Source organism: Cupressus sempervirens, chromosome 8 (genome assembly GCF_028749045.1).
Source record: "Cupressus sempervirens isolate cs-2001-9-10 chromosome 8, ASM2874904v1, whole genome shotgun sequence".
Lineage (NCBI taxonomy): Eukaryota > Viridiplantae > Streptophyta > Pinopsida > Cupressales > Cupressaceae > Cupressus > Cupressus sempervirens.
The window spans coordinates 489,175,757-489,197,188 of NC_143125.1; the positions used below are offsets into that span (position 1 = coordinate 489,175,757).

General features: G+C 36.3%; 1 protein-coding gene across 11 annotated transcripts; it reads left to right on the plus strand.

Annotated features, from left to right (window-relative positions):
- The first annotated feature begins 5,356 nt into the window (after positions 1-5,356).
- LOC149543340 (uncharacterized) lies at positions 5,357-21,056 on the plus strand. Of its 11 annotated transcripts, XR_016355629.1 has the most exons (7): positions 5,357-6,456; positions 7,633-8,179; positions 8,272-10,991; positions 11,115-11,184; positions 12,703-12,756; positions 12,936-12,967; positions 20,445-21,056. XR_016355629.1 is itself a non-coding variant. In XM_089798160.1 (3 exons), exons 1-3 carry the CDS (start codon positions 5,598-5,600, stop codon positions 10,850-10,852), a joined length of 3,987 nt encoding a protein of 1,328 aa, XP_089654286.1. In that variant the 5' UTR covers positions 5,357-5,597; the 3' UTR covers positions 10,853-11,336. The 11 variants fall into 11 exon arrangements, 1 of the variants encoding a protein (XP_089654286.1); XR_016355620.1 differs by having other exon boundaries at positions 8,272-11,184; XR_016355625.1 differs by lacking the exon at positions 20,445-21,056 and having other exon boundaries at positions 8,272-11,018; positions 12,636-12,756; positions 12,936-13,108.
- Positions 21,057-21,432: the final 376 nt, after the last annotated feature.

Below are 21,432 nucleotides of genomic sequence, written 5' to 3' on the forward strand. Positions count from 1 at the left end.
AAGAAATTAGGCTATGAAGGTGTGTTGTGCTATAATGAAAAAGAAACCTATGATCACATTCTTCTTAACTCTCCATACACAAAGAAATGTTGGTACAAGATTTGCAAAAAAATTAATTGGTCCTCACCTCACCATTATGGTCTACTTAATTTCCTTAAATAATGGCCAACAAAAATGCCCAAAGGATCACACCATAAATTATCAACTCTATTGCCCTCTATAGTTGTATATGAGGTGTGGAAGGAACGTAATAGGTGATTATTCCAAAATAAAGAAATGACTCCTCAACTATTAGGTAATAAGATTGAAGCAAGAATAGTAGAAATTCTAAATAATAGAATTCAAAATTCACATCATTTAGAAGGTGTTTTTTCTCAATGAGATAATATCATCAAGAAAAATTGGTTCAGGTTGATAATTCCTTCCCAATTCAGAAAAGGAGGAAACAAGAGCAAATAAGAAAGACTAAAATGCATATGGTCTCCTCCTAAGAAGGATTAGTGTAGACTTAATTTCCATGGAGCTTCTAGAGGGAACCTAAGGGTCTTTGGCATTGGAGTTATTCATGACTAGAAAGGTAGAATTATAGCCAAATTTGCAAAATCTTTAAACGTATCTACTCAAAATAAAGCTAAAATCACAGCCTTAACCTAAGGTCTAAAATTTTATAAATACCTAGAAATAGGAGGAGATTCTCAAACTATCATCAATTCATCAAGAGCTAGAAGAACCCCCAATCAAAAACTCCAATATATATTTGAGAATGTAGCTTACACTTTCTTCATTCCTTCTTAGATCTAGAATTCAAACACACACACACACACACACACACACACACACACACACACACACACAGAGAGAGAGAGAGAGAGAGAGAGAGAGAGAGAGAGAGAGAGAGAGAGAGAGAGAGAGAGAGAGAGAGGCAAAATTGCAGATGACTTAGCCAATAAATGTGTAGATGGTCTAAACTTTACAGAGATTCTAACTCAGGCTAATGACCATAACCAATCTGATACCTATAATATTAAACCAACTTAAAGAATCAAATAAACTTGGACATAAGCTTCCTAAAAAGAATAAATTATATAAATAAAACACATAGATCCAAACATCTATCAATACACAATTACCAATAAAAATAATCACATTTAACCTCTTGAGACCCAAAACAAATAACACCTTCTTTAAATATACAAAACCTAAAGTAAGGTAGAACATCTGGTTTGCATTATCCAAAATAGTTTGCATATTATTAATTTTATTTCCTGTGGTTTTAGTATCAACATAAAAGTTATTTTAATGTGAATAGCGAGAATTCATAAAGATTCACATCAGAATAATTAATTCTTTTCCCCACATAAAATTTGAAAATAATACAAATGGATTTTTTAAATATCAAAATTATAGTTTCTCGTTATCTAAAATAAAGAACTTGCACATATTGCAGGAATGAGTATAAGACCAAATCACTTCATTTATAATTAATACTAAAGTATTCCAAGCAAAAATAATAGCCAATTCTAACTCAATATTGATAATGTTAAAACAATTGATTAAATGTATATTGTCTTTGATGTTACACAAAATGTTGTATCATTATCAATCAGTGTATGCCGAGCTCACTCGAGTAGTGGAGACAATTTTTTGTGTCTACCGAGCATTCCAAAGTTTGCCTAGTTTAGAAGGTAGTGTCTACCGAGTTCACTCGGGTGTCAAAGGAAAGCCTACAAAAAATGAGTGTTAACCAAACTCACTCAATTAATGAAGGAAATGTTGGATGAAACTAGTGCTAACTGAGCTCACTCGGTTATGAAAGGATATGTGCAAATATGCAGTGTTAATTGAGTTCACTTGGTTAACACAAAAAATTGTTTACGAGTTAGTGTATATTGAGCAGGGTTGACTAATTTTCTTGTTTTGGCATATTGAGTTCAATTGATTTGATTGTTGGTTCTAGCTGACTGAGAAGATGAATATTATTTATTCTAAGTTGTATTTGAGCCAACTTGACAATATGAAAGATATAAGTATAAGGTCAAGTTGAGATTTAGAAGTGTGAGTATTTGAATACATTGAAGATTTGATAAGAAGAAGCGAATTTGAAGGATAAGCAGAATATCCTTGTGGAATAGAAAATATATATTTGATCAGGAAGGATCAAGTATTCAAGCCAGAATAGAGATCTGTAATCAACAATTTAGTTGCATCCAAATCAGGTCATGACATTATTACTCTTTAACCATTGTAGCAGTGATCTAAATCTCTTAATAGAGTTAGCTTAACGACTATTTGTAAATTCTCTAACAAGGTGGAAGTTCTATTGAATTATCTAAAAACCTCTAACAAGGCCACTTCTAGCAGGGTGATTAAATCTTCTAACAGGGTCATGCACCCAATAGTGTGTTTTGTAACCTTTAACAGGGTTGGCTCCTAACATGGCTCACTTCAGAAGAGTAAAAAATAATAACTAGTTGCATGGTGGTTTTTTCCAAATTGGGTTTCCATGTTAAATCTTAGTGTCAAATGTGTTCATGCTATTTCTTTTCCATATTTTCAACTAAGTTAAAGTAATGATAACCATAGATAACATCTTAAGATTTGCATGTTGAGTAATTACTGAGCATTCTCAGTGTTTACCAAGTTACAACATTTCTTTGTTTGCTGAGCTTCAGCAGAATTAAGTTTTGATAGAATTATTTTGTACTGACATCTAAGGGATCTAGGATTTATATTTGTAGTAATTGATTTACCCCTCCCCTCTCAGTTACTCCTCTTATATTTCCAACAAATAATCCTTTTAAAAATAAATTCAACCAATGCTTAAACTACTTATCAAGACCAAGATTTTTACCATGAGTCAAGATATGTGAGGATAGCTTCAATAAGTAATTATATAATGGTTTTTATATATGTCTACTAATACTTCCTCCAAAGGAAGTTTTCTTGAATCTTATTTGTAGATTTAAAATTGCACTTTAACTGGAATCAACTTCCCATTATCTAGACTTTCCAATAGACTCTATTAAATTTGTGATTATTGCATTACTTCCTATCCTCTTGTGGACATGCATGAATTATCTATTATTAATTTACATTAATATTTAAAGGCTAAACCAAAGGTATCTCTCCCCATTATCCTTTTGCTGCCTTCTTAATAGAGTTGTTTGTTATTGTACCAAGGCTCTAACTGCTTACTTATTAAAAAAATAAAAAAATATTCTTAAGTTTAAATTTCCTTTTTAGGTTTAGAAGGAATGTAAGTATATTCATTAATGTCATTTAAAATAAAATATTTCACAACCATTTTAATGTTAAAGATGATGTAAAGATTTTATTAATAATTATTTTATTATTTGTCACTTAAAATACATTACAAATAGTAATTTATAAACAAATTTTTGAAAGAGATTGATTTTAATATTTAACAAGATTTGTTTTAGTTAAAAAATATTAATTATTCATATAATTTTTTAGTAGATTGTTATTATTACAACATAGAAAAAGAAGGGGAAGGAGGAGACAAAGAAAAAGAAGAAGGGGAGAAAAAGAAAAAGGGTAAAGAAAAGAAAGAGAAGAGGGAGGGGGAGGAGAAGAAGAAGAAGGAAGGAGAAAGTGCAGGAGTAAGAGGGGGATGAGGAGGAAGAGAAGGAGAAGAAGAAGATGGAACATATGGAGAAGACAAACAATGAGAAGAATTTGAAGAACAACACAATGCGAAGGCGATAAAGGAAAAGGAAAAGGAGGAGAAGGGGGAGAATGAGGATGATGAGGAGGAGAAAAGGAAGAAGAAGAAGTGGAGAAGACCAAAAAGGAGAAGATTGAGAAAAAGGATGGTAAAAAATGGAAGAAGAGGAAGGGGGAGGAGAATGATGAATAGAACACAAAGAAGAGATGGAGGAGGAGGAGGAGATAATGATAATGATAATGGCACCAATGTGGGGGGAACAAAAGAGTTGAGTGAATATAAATTGTTTCACAAATGGGCCCCTCAAATAATGGTAGTGTAGATGAACTTGATATGCTTGGTAAGCGCGAGTTTGATGAAAACATCAAATATTATCAAATTTTAATACCTTGGAATGTATATGACATTAGAATGCAATTTATAAATGCAAAAAAATCACTTGTACAAGGTGGAAGTATTTTGTGTAACTTTAAATCTCCAATCTATGTAATGTCAGTAAAGCAAGTAACACTAGCACAAATCCCAAGGGTTGATACTACAAAAAGCAAAAATTAATATTGGCATAATGGATAGGCGAGGCTTGACTTTCATAGCTATGTCTAAAGTCAACTCACCAAGCAACCTTCCCATTCAACTAATGTTTTCCTTTGAGAGATACTCCAAAATGCAAAACACTTCGTATACAATTTCAAGGTATAAAAACAGAGTCGACTTGAAAAAAAATCTTTGAAACAAATCAGAGACTATAAATTCAAATTAATAGTCTCCTCCATGTACATGTTTTGGATTAAGGTAAAAACAAGTTTTTAGGGGAGCAAAAACACCTTACATCAAGATACAAAAGATATTCAAAGTTACCACACTGTCCCTATCAGGAACAAAAGATAGGTTTTGAGGGGACCTGAAACCCAAAACAATATTTACAAAAGATATTCAAAGAAGACCAAAACATCCCCAATGAGGACTTAAAAAACAAAACTATCTATTGGACACGACAAAATTCCAGCAAGAACAACTAGACCTAAAATAGATAGCAATAGAAACAAGAGACACTAACAATAGAAAAAGAAATAAATTAGATCAACTCCTTGAAGATATTGCCCAATTGCTTTCCCACACCAACATCCTCCTCAAAGTGTCTTTTAGGGCCCGTTTGGTGAGCGGAATAGGAATACGTATTCCAAAAATTGTGAATTCCTTGTTTGGATGCACCAAAACGAGATTGGAATACGAAGCAAAAATGGAATATGTATTCCATTTTTGGCCCAAAATTGGGGTTTTGCAATTCCACCAAAATAGGTGGTATTGGAATACGTATTCCTATTCCATTTTTTTAAATTTTAGAAAACATAAATTTTCGAGTCCGCGAATTCCCATCAAATATTCGCTGAACCAAACAGAGAACAGGAATACGTTCTATTCCAGAATACATATTCCTATTCCGCTCACCAAATGGGCCCTTAGTGGTGGTAGGTACGAGATCTATTTTTGTTGTGTTGACCTTGGTAATGTTAATATACATTCAACACTATGAAATTAAATAGATGAATTTTTTTTATACTATTTGTTTAGCATTTTTCAATAGAGAAAAAAAAACGTCGCTTCCAATTTTCAGTATCTCATCGGCTTGTTAAATGCTACCTATGAGAACCAGATGTGGAAAAAAATACGACCACATGAATACTCTGCAAAGGATATCTTTCGAATTGCCAAAGATCATACGTTACGGTTTGTCTCCCTTTCGTATATAAATCCTCAAGCAAGAATCGACGGTCGGAATGGGTCGATCGTAGCGCTGTGGCAAAGCAATCTGGCATTAAAGAGGAAGACGGGTTAAGTTAATCGTCCCACTGATCCATCAAGAGATCAGGGCAGAAGAAAAGATTGGGTTTTACAGAGGGCAAAGAAGGGCATGGCGGGGCGAGGTGCGGTGCGTCCGGTTTGGCTGAAGCATGCGGAGGAAGCGAGGGTGAAAGAGGAAGAGCTGAAAGCCGCTGCAGCCAAGGCCGCCTTTGAAGCCACATTCCAGTCGCAGAACACGAAAAACGCCATTAATGGGAAAGAGGAGGAAGATGAAGAAGAAGATGTTGTGGCCTTCAAGCCAATCGGACCTGTCGATCCAGGAAAATGCACCGCTGCGGGTACGGGCGTCGGAGGCGGAGCCGCTGGCACTGTTGCATCGTTTGTTGTTACAACAAGGGATTCTGACGGCCGGCGTATTCCGCATGGCGGTCAGACGATCAGGGTTCGAATCCGCGCGGCGGCAGGGGGAGCTGACCAGGAAGCCATGGTGAAGGACCAGGCCGATGGGACTTATACTGTCACGTATGCTGTCGCCAAGCGTGGGGATTACTCTGTTACTGTTGAATGCAATGGACGCCCGATTGCAGGAAGCCCTTTTCCTGTTTTTTTCAGCGGCGGCGGCAGTATTCCTGTGAGTACTCCAGGGTTTGTCAATGGGGTTTCTGGTCAGATGCAGACGTTTCCTAATATGGTTTCCGGCATGATGCCTGGGATCATTACCGGCGCCAATGGTGGGTTGGTTTTGCCGGGGCTTGGGGAGGTTTGTAGGGAGTATCTCGGTGGACGGTGTGCGAAGAGTGATTGTAAGTTGACTCATCCACAGCATCATCAATTGATGGCTGCCCTGTCTGCAGGGGGCGCTATGGGAGCCCTTAGTCAGATGCCCATGGGGCCTTCGGCTGCGGCAATGGCAGCGGCCCAGACTATTGTAGCTGCTCAAGCGCTACAAGCTCACGTTGAATCTGCAGGTATATATTATCACTTTTCAGCACTTTGTATCCCAAGTTTTTCTAGGAGTCCGGCGGTCAAGTTTCTGCTTTTACTTTGTAATTGCTTCGTTGATATGTTTTCCTGCAAAAAATTTCGGTAACAAATAGTTCGTGAAGATGTTTTCTTGATTCGATGAAATTTACTTTGGCTGAATAACCTTAGGAACAGATCCCGGAACCGAGGTCTAACCTTTGGAATTAGATACTATGACCAAAGTCTAACCTTGGGAATGGATCCCGCAATGGATATGTAACCGATGCGACGAAGATAGCGTTTCTCTACGCTGAATTGAACCTCGTTCAGTCATTTGGTGGCGTATCATCGCATCCAGCAAGTTGGATACTGAATATTGTTCAATTTAAGCTACACGCTGTGATCCACTGCGAAAGGCTTGATACTCTTACAACACGATCACTTCCCATCCGACCAATTTATAACATTTTCTTAATCTTATCTTAGAATGTCGTTTACATCGTACAATCAATTTTTATGATTCAAGATACTTGAAATTAAATTTTATAAATTATTTATCTCTACAATTAGATTCTTAATGACAAAAACAATGGTTATCTTACACCCTTGATGTATAGGTTATTAGTACAATGGCTCAATTTGATTGCATGAATGGTACCATTATTTTCTCCTATTCGTGCAGGCGATTTAATTCTAAAATTAACTTTTTATGAGGCTTCCCCGGGGTAATTTCTATGAATTATAGGTGAACCATGGGATATCTTGTTTCATTCTATTCTTCTGCGTGTTTTGTAAATAAAATGATCCATGTTGATAATGGAACAAATGAAGTTTTCAGTCCTCTGTTGAAGTAACTTGAAAAGAGACAATATCCTTGAAGTAGGATTTTCTCTAGATATAAAACGGTGTAATAAGCCAAACCTCTTCAGACTGCCTCAATAATATAACATAAACATGATCTTTAGTTAGCTACAAGTGTGACCCTACAGTTTTGTTAGTCCAACATCAATTTAAAAAGACTTTTTCCCTGCATCTTAGACTTTATCAGCCTAAGCGAAGTGTTTCAATAAAGTTACAACTTTTACAAGCTCTATACTCGTCCTCACAATGCAGGTTTGAATATTTGTAAAACTTTTCTGGATGCTAGCTATAGTGATCTGGTGGTATTGTTTCATTATCAGGTTTAAAGAGTCATGGTGACAGTAGTGCCTCATCAAAGGAAACAGATAACCATGATGTCTTATCAAGAACAGTTCAAGTTAGCAACTTCAGTCCCTTGCTTACTTCAGAGCAATTGCGTCAGCTTTTTAGTTACTGTGGAACTGTTATTGACTTCAGGATCGTTGACTCGAAGCAATTGCTATACGTGGAATATCCACAGGCGGAAGAAGCCAAAGCTGCATTGTCATTAAACAATATGGAGGTTGGTGGGCGGCCTTTGAATGTTGAGATGGCAAAGTCAGTGCCTCCAAAAATCAATGTAAGTTCAAGTTCTAGTCAATCAACTGCTTTGCCAATGATGATGCAACAGGCAGTGGCAATGCAACAATTGCAGTTTCAGCAAGCTCTGATGATGCAACAGGCAATGGCCTCTCAGCAGGCTGCTAGCAGAGCAGCAACATTAAAGTCTGCTGCCGAGGCTGCTGCTGTGCGTGCTGCAGAAATCAGTAAATCACTTAAAGGAGATGGTGATGACAAGGAAGAGAAAGAACTGAATGAAACAAGACGGTAGGTCTTTGTATTGCTTTTTCTTTTTTTGCAGTGATTCTAACAGTCTTCTTAAACAATACAGTAACTGACTGTAAAATGATGCTTCTCAGATCAAGATCTAGATCAAGGTCACTGGTTAGATCTCACCGCAAGCGTCGTGGACGTTCACGCTCCTTATCTCCTATTCGATATCGTCGAGATCGCCGACAGAGGTCAAGATCAAGAGATCATCATCATCACAGAAGCCCTAGTAGAGATCGAAACAATTATCGTAAAGATAATCGAGATGGATACCGTGCACACCATGCTATTCGGGAACGAGAAAGAGAGAGAGATTGCTTTCCTCGAAGTTTTAGGAAGGGCAGAAGCAGGAGTAGAAGTCCAAGCAGGCCAAGGATTTCATCTCGAGCTCACTCTAGATCACCTAAATATCGAAAGGAAGGGCATACTTCACGAGAGGTGAAGAGGGAAGACCAGAGACATGGTCGACATAGAAGGGGCTCAAGAGAAAGCAGTTTTGAGAATGATTTGCAGGTATCCCAAGGAGAGAGGAGACAGAAAGTCAAGGGACAAGAGTCTGTCAAAAAAGATGTATGTGATGTCAAGGAAGAAAAGGTTAAAAGAAAAACATCACACGGAGTTGATAGAGAGGACCACAAATCTGTGCACCATTCTAGGCACTCAAAGTCTCCATCAAAGGATTCAAGAGAAGGCAGTTTGGAAAGGGGAAGGAATATGTTTGAAGAAGTAGAAAGGGAAGACCAGAAATCTGCACACCTTTATAAGCTCTCAAAGTCTGTATTAAAGGATTCTAAAGAAGACAAATGGGAGAATGATGTGAGCATCTCTCCCAGAGAGGAAATGGTATTGAAAAGTACAAGACAAGGCAGTGCTCAGAAGGATTTAAGCATCTCTCCAGCCAAGAAAAGAGAGAGATATCAAGAAGGTAAAGAAGAAGACATTGAAACTTCCTATGCTTGGCATTCTAAATCCACATCAAAGGATTCAAAACGAGAGATGAGAGATATAACACCAGAACTAAAACTGGAAAACTACAAATCTGCCCATTATTCGAGGCATTCAGAACCTGAATCAAATGATTCAAGGGAGTTGGAGAAGAATATATGCATATCTCCTTCAGCTTTGAGAGTAAAAGTGCCAGAGTTGAAAGCAAAAGACAGAAAATCTTCACACCATTCGAGTCATTCAGAATCTAAATCAAAAGATATAATGAAAGACAGCTTGGAGAAGGATTTAAGAATATTGCCTGTAGGGCGGAGGGACACATTGGCAGAAGTGAAAGTTGAAGACCATAAATCTGCCCGCCATTCTATGCATTCAGAATTCAAAGCAAATGATTCAAGGGAAGACATTTGGGAGAAGGATCTGAGTGCATCTCCTGCACCATCAAGAGACACATTGCTTGGACAGAAAGTGAAAGAATATAAATCTGCTCACCACTCAATGCATTCAGAGTGCAAATTAAAAGATACAAACGAAAACAGTTTGGAAAAGGATTTGAGCATGTCTCCAGCAGGTTGGAGAGATACTTTGCAAGGACTGGAAGGTGAAGACCACAAATTTGCTAGTCATTTTGGTTATTCAGTATCCAAATACGAGGAACCAAGGGAGGACAGCTTTGAGAAGGATTTCAACATATCTTCTGCAGGGCAGAGAAACACACAGCCAGAAGGGAAAGGAGAAGACCATAAATCTTTCTCCCATTCCATGAGCCCAGAATCCCAATCAAGAGGTTATAGAGAAAGGAGTCCTGATGATGGTTTGAGCTTGTCACCATCGAAGAGGACAGCAGAGAGTAGGAAACTAGACAAAAGGGGTGCAATCAAATTAGATACCAGAGATGTTAAGGAATATGAGGATAGAGGAGGTGTGGCTTTATCTGAACAGTCAAAGCCTGAAGAGGCAATGAACAAATACAGCACTCATGAGATTATCGTTGGAGAAATATTGGAAGATAAATGTCATGATGTCGTCACTAAGATGGAAAGTCTCACAGGAGCCAAGAGAATAACAGAGGATGTGATGAATGAAGATAGTATTCAGGAGGACAAACATTTAAGCAAGCACTCAGAGGGAAGTTGGAAACCTGAGGATAGAGGAAGACCTGAACGGACAAGTCATTTGAAGGAAGAATGCAGGGAAACTAATGATGGCAGAGGGAGACATAAAGAAAAGAGGCACCGAAGAAATGAAAATAATGCCAGTAGTGAAGTTAAAATAAGAGAAACAACATGGCAAGATGATGATATAGATGAATTAGAAGCAAGTATGCTGCACAGAAAGCAAAAGATGTTAGATGACAATGAAGAGGACTTGAAACAAAGGAAGCGCCATAAAAGGGAGAAAGATGTTAGTGATAAGAAGAAAAGGAGACGGCATAAACATAGACACAGCAAAGAGGAGGACAGCGACAAAAAAGACCATAGGAGGAAAAAACACAAGCGTCAGCAGTCTGCTTCTTATTCAACAGGAAATTCATCAGATGATAGTGAGAGCAGTGATAACAAGAAGAAAAAGCACAGACGGCGAAGACATATATCTTATTCACCCCAAAGTTCACCTTTGGTTGATGTTGACAATAATAACAATTATAAGGGCTTGGGTCAGCGTGAGCAGAAACACAAACATGGTTCTAATTCTGTGTCATGCAGTCAAGATTTACAAGACTGAAAGGAATTTGAGCCAGGAACAATTGTTATGTACAGATTAACCATCTGGTAATATTTCTTATGCATCAACAACTGGTGCTATAGCCTAACAAGTCATCTGAACATCTCTGTCTGGACTGCTGCTATGCAGGTGTTTTCTGGTATGGGTTGGACCAAGGATCTAGCAGGTTCATTCTCCAAATATTGATGTGTGAAGGACCTTTATATGATGTCTTTTTGACTTTTGTCTGAGTATGTGAAACAAGCATACATTTTCTTTGCAGGTTGGAATTTGGATTGTGGGGGATGACTGACTACCAGCTTGCAACTCACTCACTCATATATCATCTATAGGTAGCCATACTGGCCAATTCCCTGCATTTTAGATGTTCTATAATTTTGTGTAACAGCTTGGCAAATATACTCTATTATCAAACGTTGATGCCATTAATTGCCCATGTCAATTTATGCTTTATAGTCGATCAATTTGTTATGTATTTCTCCAATTATCAACTTCTTTATATGCATGTATGTGCCATTGCTTTTTAACTAGGGATAGAAGTTGTTGTAGAAAATGTGATAACGTGTAAAGGAGATGCATTTGTTGTTCAGTAGATTTCAGATTATATATGGCAGATTGTTTTTATTTTTTAATAGAAAAAATTTCCCCTTGTTTGGTTTCATCAGCATAGGAAAGAGTTTAATTTAAAACTTACATAGCGTGTCTTCGGTATTTGTATAGGCCTACGGTAAAGTGTTATTTAATGTCTGCTTTCTAATTTAAATCTTCTGTATTTGTTGCAAATGGTATAAACAAATTACTGGAAACACTTCTGTTCTTATGTTGGTGGAGTCTTGTGGTGTGGAAAGCTGTCTGATTTATGAGTTTTCCCAAAGGTTGGGTGCTATATTCTTGGGTTGGAGCATGTATTGCATCCCCAAAATGGATCTCTGGGATGCTTGTTTTGGTACACTCACAGGGTGTGAGTGTGCATGCTGATTTCAGTGAAGTTCATAAAACTGAGCACTCATACAAGTGTATCCTGTCTGGTTCTAGTTTAGGTTCATGTGGTTTTTGTCACACTTGCGTTCCTCATGCCATCCATTTGAGAAGCATATTCATGTTCACTTAATAACTAGACAACTTGTTTAGCTGTTTTCTCTTTTTGTTAAATGGCTACCATGAATTGGACCAATGTTAAAGAGGAAGCCAAATGATCCACTATGATCATATAGTGTGTTGTCATTTTAATTATAAAAGAAGAGAATTTTATCTTTGAAAATTGAACCCAACTTTAAAGCTACTTCTTGAAAGTCTGTACATTTTTTTTATGTAAGATGCGGAGCCTAAAAAATTTCAAAGAGATGATTCCTGTTTAATGCTTGCGATGAATGTGTCACTTTGAATGAGTTTAATTTGGTATTATTCATGATGTTATTTGAACACATATATGCCCTTAATAAAATTTCATTCTCTATGAATGCTTCTGTTTTCTGATTTTTTGTCCTTCTTGCCAATTTTGTACTTTCTGACTGTTTTATATAAAGTTTCCAGTTAATAATATTAATAATTATTGTGTTTAGATGACTATGAATATGCATCACATTCATCATTTGCTGTGTTAATTGCTTTCATCTTTTTCCTGCCACTGATTGGTTGTCGGGATAATTAGATATTGTAATTGAACTGTTGTTTTCTATGTTTGTTTTGTTCAGAGCATTTTAAAATTCTAGTCTAGTGTGTTATGGAATTTCCTTGAGTCTGTAATTTGTTGGAATGGCCAAAATGGGTATATGGTTAACAGGCATCATGTTTCTTGGGGTTTGGGCCTCTGGGTTTATGGGTGGGGGAACTTGGGGGCTATTCTCTAGGATGTTGCACTGGAGCAGGACGGAGCAGGAGGGCCAACGCCATTGATACGACGGGTAAGTTTTCTATGCGTGCGACAATCTATGTCAACAAAGCATGTTTTCAGTCATCCAAAGCTCAACTAGTTTTCTCTTTTTGCTTTTTCTGTGGTGTAATTAATAACATGACTGGTACTAAAGCACTAATTTGTCTACGTTAGGATGTTTCTTGATATATTTACCATTTTGTTGACCAGTTCATTGTATGTCCAGCACCAGAGAATATCAGGTACGATTCCCTTTGATAACAGTTTTTTGAGGATATTCGTTTGATCTTATTCTATTAGGGTAGCTCGTGAAAGTCATGTGAATGGATTGGGGCATGTATACAATGGTTTGCCATTTTGATTATATTGATTATATTTAGCTATATCGCATGTCCTTCAAGTATAAAGTAAATGAATGCAATTCTTAATTTTTTTGCCATCCTTTTCTTTTCTTTTGAACACATACTAGTGATTTATGTTAGTGAAAATGTGAATACAAGAGAGTGGCAGATCATGAAAGAGGAAAAAATTAGTACCTCCTGGGTTTTCATCCTTCCCTTCCCTTCCGAGATGTCCCAAATGTTTCTGGGAGTGTTAATGGGAATGGAGCATATCCACTTGCTCTCTTTCATCAAAATTTGAAGTCTTAGTCAATTTTGAATTATATGGGCATCCATATGTCAATCTGCTCTAGATTTCCCAATGTGCCCGTATGTCAACAGTTTTAGAAAAAGGAAGAACTCATATTTGTAAATTAAAATAGGGGAAGTTTTGAAACAGTTTCAATTTATGATCATAGAAAACAACAATGAGATACTCATGAACAATTTTCCCTATGATACTCATGAACAATTTTCCCTTTTTAGATATAATGTGTAACTCTCAGTTCTTGCTTTCAACTTTTAATTGTCAGCATTTAATGTTTGTCGGTGTATGTCATATATGTAATTGATATTTCAAGTTCAGTTCTTTAGAATGTTTAATTTTTTATTGATTTTTTAAGTTTAACAGTTTAATTAGACTACTTAATAGCTGTAAAGTTGTAAACTATGGGTTTTTAATTTTTAATTTTTTTCTGTTATTTGACAATGAACTTAAAGCTCCATTTAACTTAACCATTTTGTGTTTGTCTATATTAAATGTAGTTGTTACTTTTCCTTTACAATTCCAAAAATCCAAGAAAGTCTTTGAGATTCTGAAAATGTGTTATCTTGTTCTATAGTGTTGGAAAAATATAAGGAAAAGTGGAGAAATGATGCAGAAATTCTGATATCCAGACATAAGTGGCATAAATTAGTTATTGACTCACTGAGTCTCTTTTAGCAACTTTACATAAATCATAGGCATAGTAGCATTACATTTACACTGAAAACTGAGTCTGTAATGAATTTAATTATACAGCTTTAAAATGAGAAAAGGACAATTTTTTTCCCCTTAAACCAGATTCTTTTTTCAAAAGCATGAAAACTGGGAAAAAATATGAAAAGAACCCTGACACAACTGGTACTGTTTTGACCTGGAATGGCCCAGATGCTAGGTGCCAATGAAATGCATTTATTACCCCTTTTACCTTCTATGTCTGTAGGGTGCTATTATAAGGTCAAGCTTAAACAAGATGTGATTAGGATGGTGAGGCACTGGAATTGTAGTACTTTTTTCATATGACAATATCAATTCCGATCCTAAGCAAGACGTAACTGAAGATATAGAGCTTGATAAGCCAATACAGTATGGATTGGTTGTCCAACCTACCCAATATTGTTATGTCACAATTGGTGCCAACTGGTTGAAATCAGGAGACTATTTTGTACTTTATAGTATAATATTGTCTTCTTTTATTCCACATGCTTGTAATACGACTTATATCCATATAAATAGGATTCTCATATCCTATTTTATATGGAAGTTCATTAACAATTTTACTATTAATATTGTGTTGATTTCAATCTCCACCACTATTCTATTAATATATTTACAAATTATAACATATAACCATTTTATGCATTGTATGATGCAAATTTCCTAGGACCCTACCATATTGCTTCATTCTCCAAATGGGGACAAGTAGACCCTCAATATTTGATGACCACACATCTGTTCATCTTAAGTTATGAATAGGGACATACATATCTACTCATGACAAGCTATACTAGAACTACCCTTTCCATGCTTATTGGACTTTACTCGAAGGATGGGGACAAACACATCTACCCAAGGAACCAAGGATAGGGACTAAACATCTATCTATGGTCTTAAAAGTTGTTTGCATCTATCCAACATTAAGGTTATGAATAGGGATATACAGTTCTGCATACAGCAATTATGTTTTTGGGACAAACACTTCAATCATAATATCACCAATAAATTTGACTGGGGACAGAAATCTACAACATCTTGTGAGTGGGGACAAATACTTCCAATCACAAACAATCAAGAATCGTGATTGGGGACATACACATCCAACCACAAAATAAAATGCTTGAGAAACAAGTCCTCTTTGTTGCATATGCAACCACTATTATAGATTATTGCTGATTTGATCAAAAATAATATGAAAGTGCCATGTGGAAATTGGACTTGGCCTTGGTCATTTTCGCACAAATAGATTTGTTATCAACACAATTTCATGACTCCATTGCTAGTGACTTTTGAGAGGTTGTTGAATGTCCTCCAGCTAGTTTGCTACTTAATTAGCAAACTTGTTGTCTTGTTTCATTACATTAGTTGCTAGGAAAGATATATTCTCCTGCCCTTGGTGTGACATTTTTACAAGGAGTGCCAGGTATCATCAATCATGCACTCTAATTACAATCAAACATTTTTTGTTTTTATTATATTTTGAGACTACAATTTTTTTGACACAAAATAAGAACCAATCACACATTTTTACACACTCAACATATAGATTTAGATAATTAAAACCAAAATAAAATAAATTTATCATAGTACGTGGGAGACACGTCTCCACCTTTTCGAGATGTGTCTCCGAGATTTGAGGCATATGTAGAGATCTCAAAAATGGGCTTAAGACTTCATCTTGAAGTTTCCTGCCATACCCAAGTCTCCTACGATGTTTTATGGAGTCTCTAGGTGAAAAGGCATGTTAAAACAAATATTTTTTTTTACAAGGAGTGCTAGGTTTCATAAATAATGTATTCTAATTATGATTAACACATTTTTTGTTTTTATTAAATTTTGACACATTTAAAATTTTGACACAAAATAAGAACTAATCACACATTTTGACACACAACCTATAGACTTGGATATTTAAAACCAAAATAAAATAAATTTATTGTAGTACCTAGGAGACACATCTCTACCCTTTCGAAACATGCCTCTGAGACTTGACGCATACCAGAGATCTGAAAAATGGGCTTAAGATCATCTTGAAGTTTCCTGCCATTCACAGGTTCCCTACAATGTTTTATGGTGTGAGACTTGACGCATACCTAGAGATCTCAAAAATGGGCTTAAGATCATCTTGAAGTTTCCTGCCATTCACAGGTCCCCTACAATGTTTTATGGTGTCTCTTGCACGTCTCTAGGTGAAAAAGGCATTTTAAAACAAATAATTTTTTTACCATCATGTATCTCTGTTGGAAGCTCATTGCCGTTGGAAGCCCTGATTGAATCTATGAATTGCGTGCACATACAGACCAAGGTTGAGGGATTTGAATTCTATTTATATATTTTTAAATTTCAATATGTAATGATAATCCAAGTTATGAAATGATGTATAATAGTATAAGAACTAATAAATTGTAGTGTAATACCAACGTTGGGGTACGTCATGATTAGTTGCCAGAAAGGGGGAACAAAGAGTCTCAATTTTGGGACGGTGAGGGAAGACAATGGGTGCGGTGGGAGGGGTGGTGTTGTATGCTATACATATGGAACTTGAAATTCTAGTTATGAAATGATGTTTCGTTAGTTATGCAGTGATGTTTCAGTAGAACATACTAAATTGAAATACTTGAACTTAGGAAAATTGTAACACCAACTAGAACCATTGAACATTTGAATTATAACATAGAATGCACCCAATAGTAACATTCAAAAATCAAAATTCAAGTACACATCCTGGCGGTGGTGTGGATGCAGAATGGCAGAGGTGGGGATGTTCTGGTACTCCAAATATCCGGTGCTGGGATGTCTTGGGGATGGGTACTTTGATGTTTGGCAGGGGTGCGAATCCTTGGGTTTGACTGATAAATTATCATACCATCTACTTGAACATGGTAAAATTGCAACATACCCAATACAAAATACAATATACTTGAACATTGAAAATTTAAAGTTTAGATTTTGAACATTGAAGATCAAATTACCAATTACCACTAAATTTAAAAAAAAATCAAATTATCAACAAATAGAAGATTCTGATTTAAAATTATAACAGTATAAGAACTAAAATAAGAAAATAAATAGAAAACTAGTGTTACATTGCTAAAATCACAAATTCCATTAAAATAAGAAATGTAAGATAGATAGGATATAATTTTACCAATCAAAATGCATCCATGTAAGGATTTGACTAGCATCCGTTATGTCCTCAGAATGCTTCTTAACAAGATAAATCCTGATCTAGGTCCTGCAACCATACTGAACAATAGAACATAGGGGAACTTTGGCACCTCCTTTGACACACAATCAACGGGAACTTTGGCACCTCCTTGCCTCTTCTATGCAACTATATTATTTTCCATATTGTCCAACACTTCATCTAATTCCCCCAGAGAACATTTCATCACTACTGTGCTGCTCAGGGCAGCCACCACAGCCTTCTCCTCACCAACATCCACTAGGCTGGCCACATACATAACTGAAGTATCTTTGTTAGCCCTATATCTATGTTTGAATTTCAAGAAATCTTCACCCAACACTCTCTGTATAGCATGCAATACCCAGACATGGTCTGCAAAGAGAACCTTTTTAAGCATTTTACTTGAGATCTCACCAAGAATCGCCATTTTTCTTGTCTTGCACTTCAACGTCACTGGAGTGTCCATGACAGCAATGCACGAAAGTGACCAGCACAGAGTAAACCACTCCACTCTATTTCCGACACTGGGCTGGCAATGAGCAAGACATGTTCACACACCGAATATCTAGACACCACAAGCTGGGGCAATCTTTCAATAAATGATTTTAAAGAATGAGCCATATGAGCAGAGGTACCATGCAAACCTTCCAGGAAAGTCCCTATCACCCCAAGTTCACATAAGTTAACTAGGAAAAATTAGTCTTATAGTGACATCTGTTTCCATCATTAGTACCCATGTCATCGACTAAGGAACACACCCAGCCATTTATCACCACAACCATGTCATTTAGCTCCAGACTGCCAACTTTACCAAGTTGTCAACTTCTGGATTTCCTAAAGAGTTTGACAATAATTACCTAGTATAGGAAATCTTTTAGAGATTTGGTGATGGCTTGATGTGTTGCTTGGTTAATGACATGGATACTAATGATGGTAACAGATGTTGTTATAAGACATAAGCGACTACCTTATCAACATATTATTATCCAACAAACTTCGCATATCACCACATCCATGTCATTTGGCCTACCCAAGTTGTCAACTTCTTGATTGTGATATTGCTATCAGTATTTAACCGTGTGATTTTTGAGTCAAATTCATTGACCCATGTTTCATGAGTAGTGATTCAACATGAATCCATCTCTCATGAGAATAAATGGAACACTTAGCACTCATTGGATCTAGGTGATGCTCACAGGGGTGAAGCACCGGGACTTCCCGGGAGGTCACCCATCCGGGATGTCAAACAATTAATATGCACCAGGCATCAGAATCATGCCCCTTAATCCACTAGCTGTTCCTTGGACACTCTATTTGCTCCAAGACATCAGCTGTCTGCTGATTTGCGAATAAGATGCACATTTTCACATTTAGAGATGGCGTCTTAGTTCCAATGCTAAATGGAATCATCCGATGCTACATAAGCACTGGTTAAATGTATATCACCATACCTTTAATCAAAGCTACTGGATTGGATTTAAGCATGAGTATGGATATGTTGGAGTTAATCCACTAGCTGTTCCTTGGACACTCTATTTGCTCCAAGACATCAGCTGTCTGCTGATTTGCGAATAAGATGCACATTTTCACATTTAGAGATGGCGTCTTAGTTCCAATGCTAAATGGAATCATCCGATGCTACATAAGCACTGGTTAAATGTATATCACCATACCTTTAATCAAAGCTACTGGATTGGATTTAAGCATGAGTATGGATATGTGGGTGCAGTGTTTTTTTTTTGTGGAGCTGGGTATATGTGTACAAAAAGCATATAAATGTTATAAATAGGTACATAGTTGCAGCCTATCTCTAGCATATGGTAAATCAAACTATCATGATTAATACATATATCAATTATGAAACACAGGATGCCAATGTATTGAGGATACATAAAACTAAAACTAAAATGTTATAATATATATAGATCACAAGTATCCATACATAAAGCTGAAGTAGAACATATATAATCTAAAGTGAAAGTAGAGCATATATGATAATTTATGTGTAGAACTAAAATGTTATAAGGGCATTTGTTATGTGGTTAAAGTAATTGTCGGAAAAATACTAAAAGTTGCGTCATACATAGAAACCTTAAAAAAACTATTATAAGGCATGTTTGATTTGACCTGCAGATAATTCTAACAGAAAGGCTGTCACTAAATTATTGCAATTCTACTGGTGGGAAATTTAAACAGGAGATGGAGATATGAGTGATCATACGTGCATGTCTGGTTTGAGCAACAGTTAGATTGGATGCAGAAAATGATGTCTATTTGCTGCAATTCCTTTTCTAGTTTATGTTTGCTGCAATTCCTTTTCTAGTTTATGTTTGCTGCGACTACTTTATCGATTGCTGTTGGTTGTGAATCAAAGGAAATGTGTTGAAATTGTTAAATGGCAGTTTTTCAGTGTTTAGAGTGTGTATTTGATGGTCAATAAGTCAAAACAAAATGCAAAGAAATTTTCACCTGTCATTTGAATTGGCTATAAAATGCCATGGAATTGCCTTTTCCAACCTCTAATTGAGCGGGGCTATATCATTTAATGATTCGAAATGAAACCAATCGCTCAAAAAGGTACTCTGGCCAAATTCCATACATCAAATCTCTGTAAGCATGATTTGTCTGCCAATTTGGTTGCATAGTTTTCACAATACACCTTTTTCATGGATGTGCACTATTTGAGGATTAGGTTGTACTTCTCCAGTTGTAGAAGTCACTTGTTGTATTCAAACTTGCTGAGAATGCGATTCTTTATCCAATCTTGCACAAATGACCGACTGAAGAGACTGTGTTGCTGTATTCTTCTTTGTTTCAAAGAGTCTCTTTGCCGTCCTGCACAAATATTCCTCTAAAAATGCTGTTGTCCACAGATGTTTAAGATGATTTGAGTTCCCTATTCTCTTGAATGCAAGTCTCATTGTAAGATGTGGATTTCACCCCAGGAGCTGTCTGAATGGGATCTAACAGGAAGATCTTAGTGATCCAGTCTTGTGTACTTTTGGTGCTGTCACAAATCATCATATTCACTTGCTTTTGTCTTGTTTTCTTGCAACCTTGTATTAACTTTTTATGAATATTGACAGCAATTCTAGAGATAACAACTTTGTTGAAAAATGAGAAGTTATTGCAAATCATTCTCAATGATATGTTTGACAAAAACTTCTCTACAGATGTCAAAATTTCAAAGGGTACGTTTTAAGACAACCCCGTTGAGGGTGTGCTAAGACCTGGGTAGTATGCTATAATCTGTGGTCAACAACTGTCTTACTCGGTTGAAATTAACTTGGATGTGCTTTCTACAAGACATGTACCTACAGAATGAAATTTAGCAGTACTTAGCAAGAGGAACATTATCCTACACCAGATATTCGCTAGAGGCGTGCCTTTCATATTTTTGGAGACAAGAAGGCTAAGTAAATAGGCTCATATTTTTGGAGACAAGAAGGCTAAGTAAATAGGCTTTTATCAATTCTGTGGGCTAATTTGGTCCAATAACCTGCCTTCATAAAAGATTCCTTGATAGACAACTATATTCTAATGAATTGTGAGCTGCATTCGGAAGCCATTAAACACCAAGCCATATGTTTTTTTGTGGTTTTACTTTAAATCGGCTCTTCTTGCATGCGGTTTTCCTTGTTATGTTCTTAGGTTCTTTGCTATTTACAACACTGCAATTGGCTTAATCCCATAGATCACTGTTATGCAGATGTATGTAATATTGAGTTTCTTTATTTACCAACTCGTTAAAATTTGAAAATTGAGTGGTATTAAGTTCATACTTCGATTAGTCTAGCACAGTTTACACTTTTTTTTTTTGTATACAAAATTATGTTCTTGCTTGAATTTGGCCATACTGTTTGGGAATTAAATGTGAAGCAATGCTTATGTCATGCATTATTTGAAGGCCTTACTTGGAGGCAGTGCCACCAAAATCCAAAAGCATACGAAGGGGATTTTTCATACTTGATTTATTTTTTTAGAACTGTCCCTTGTTATGTTATCTGTTTTTGTGGCTACATAGCCACTATGTTACTTGGATGCTAAAGAGGCGGGATATTTATTTTTGTAATTGAAGAATTGAACATGTTCAATAGGACAAAGATGACGCGTCAATGCCTTGCACGAGTATTTTAGTTTAATGAAATTATTTTGTGAAAG

Bases quoted from the DNA above. Each gene is read 5' to 3' on its own strand.
- LOC149543340 (XM_089798160.1), top strand. From the start codon at position 5,598: ATGGCGGGGCGAGGTGCGGTGCGTCCGGTTTGGCTGAAGCATGCGGAG. The intron at 6,457-7,632 runs GTATATATTATC...TTTCATTATCAG, and splicing joins AGCTCACGTTGAATCTGCAG to GTTTAAAGAGTCATGGTGAC. The intron at 8,180-8,271 runs GTAGGTCTTTGT...GATGCTTCTCAG, and splicing joins GAACTGAATGAAACAAGACG to ATCAAGATCTAGATCAAGGT.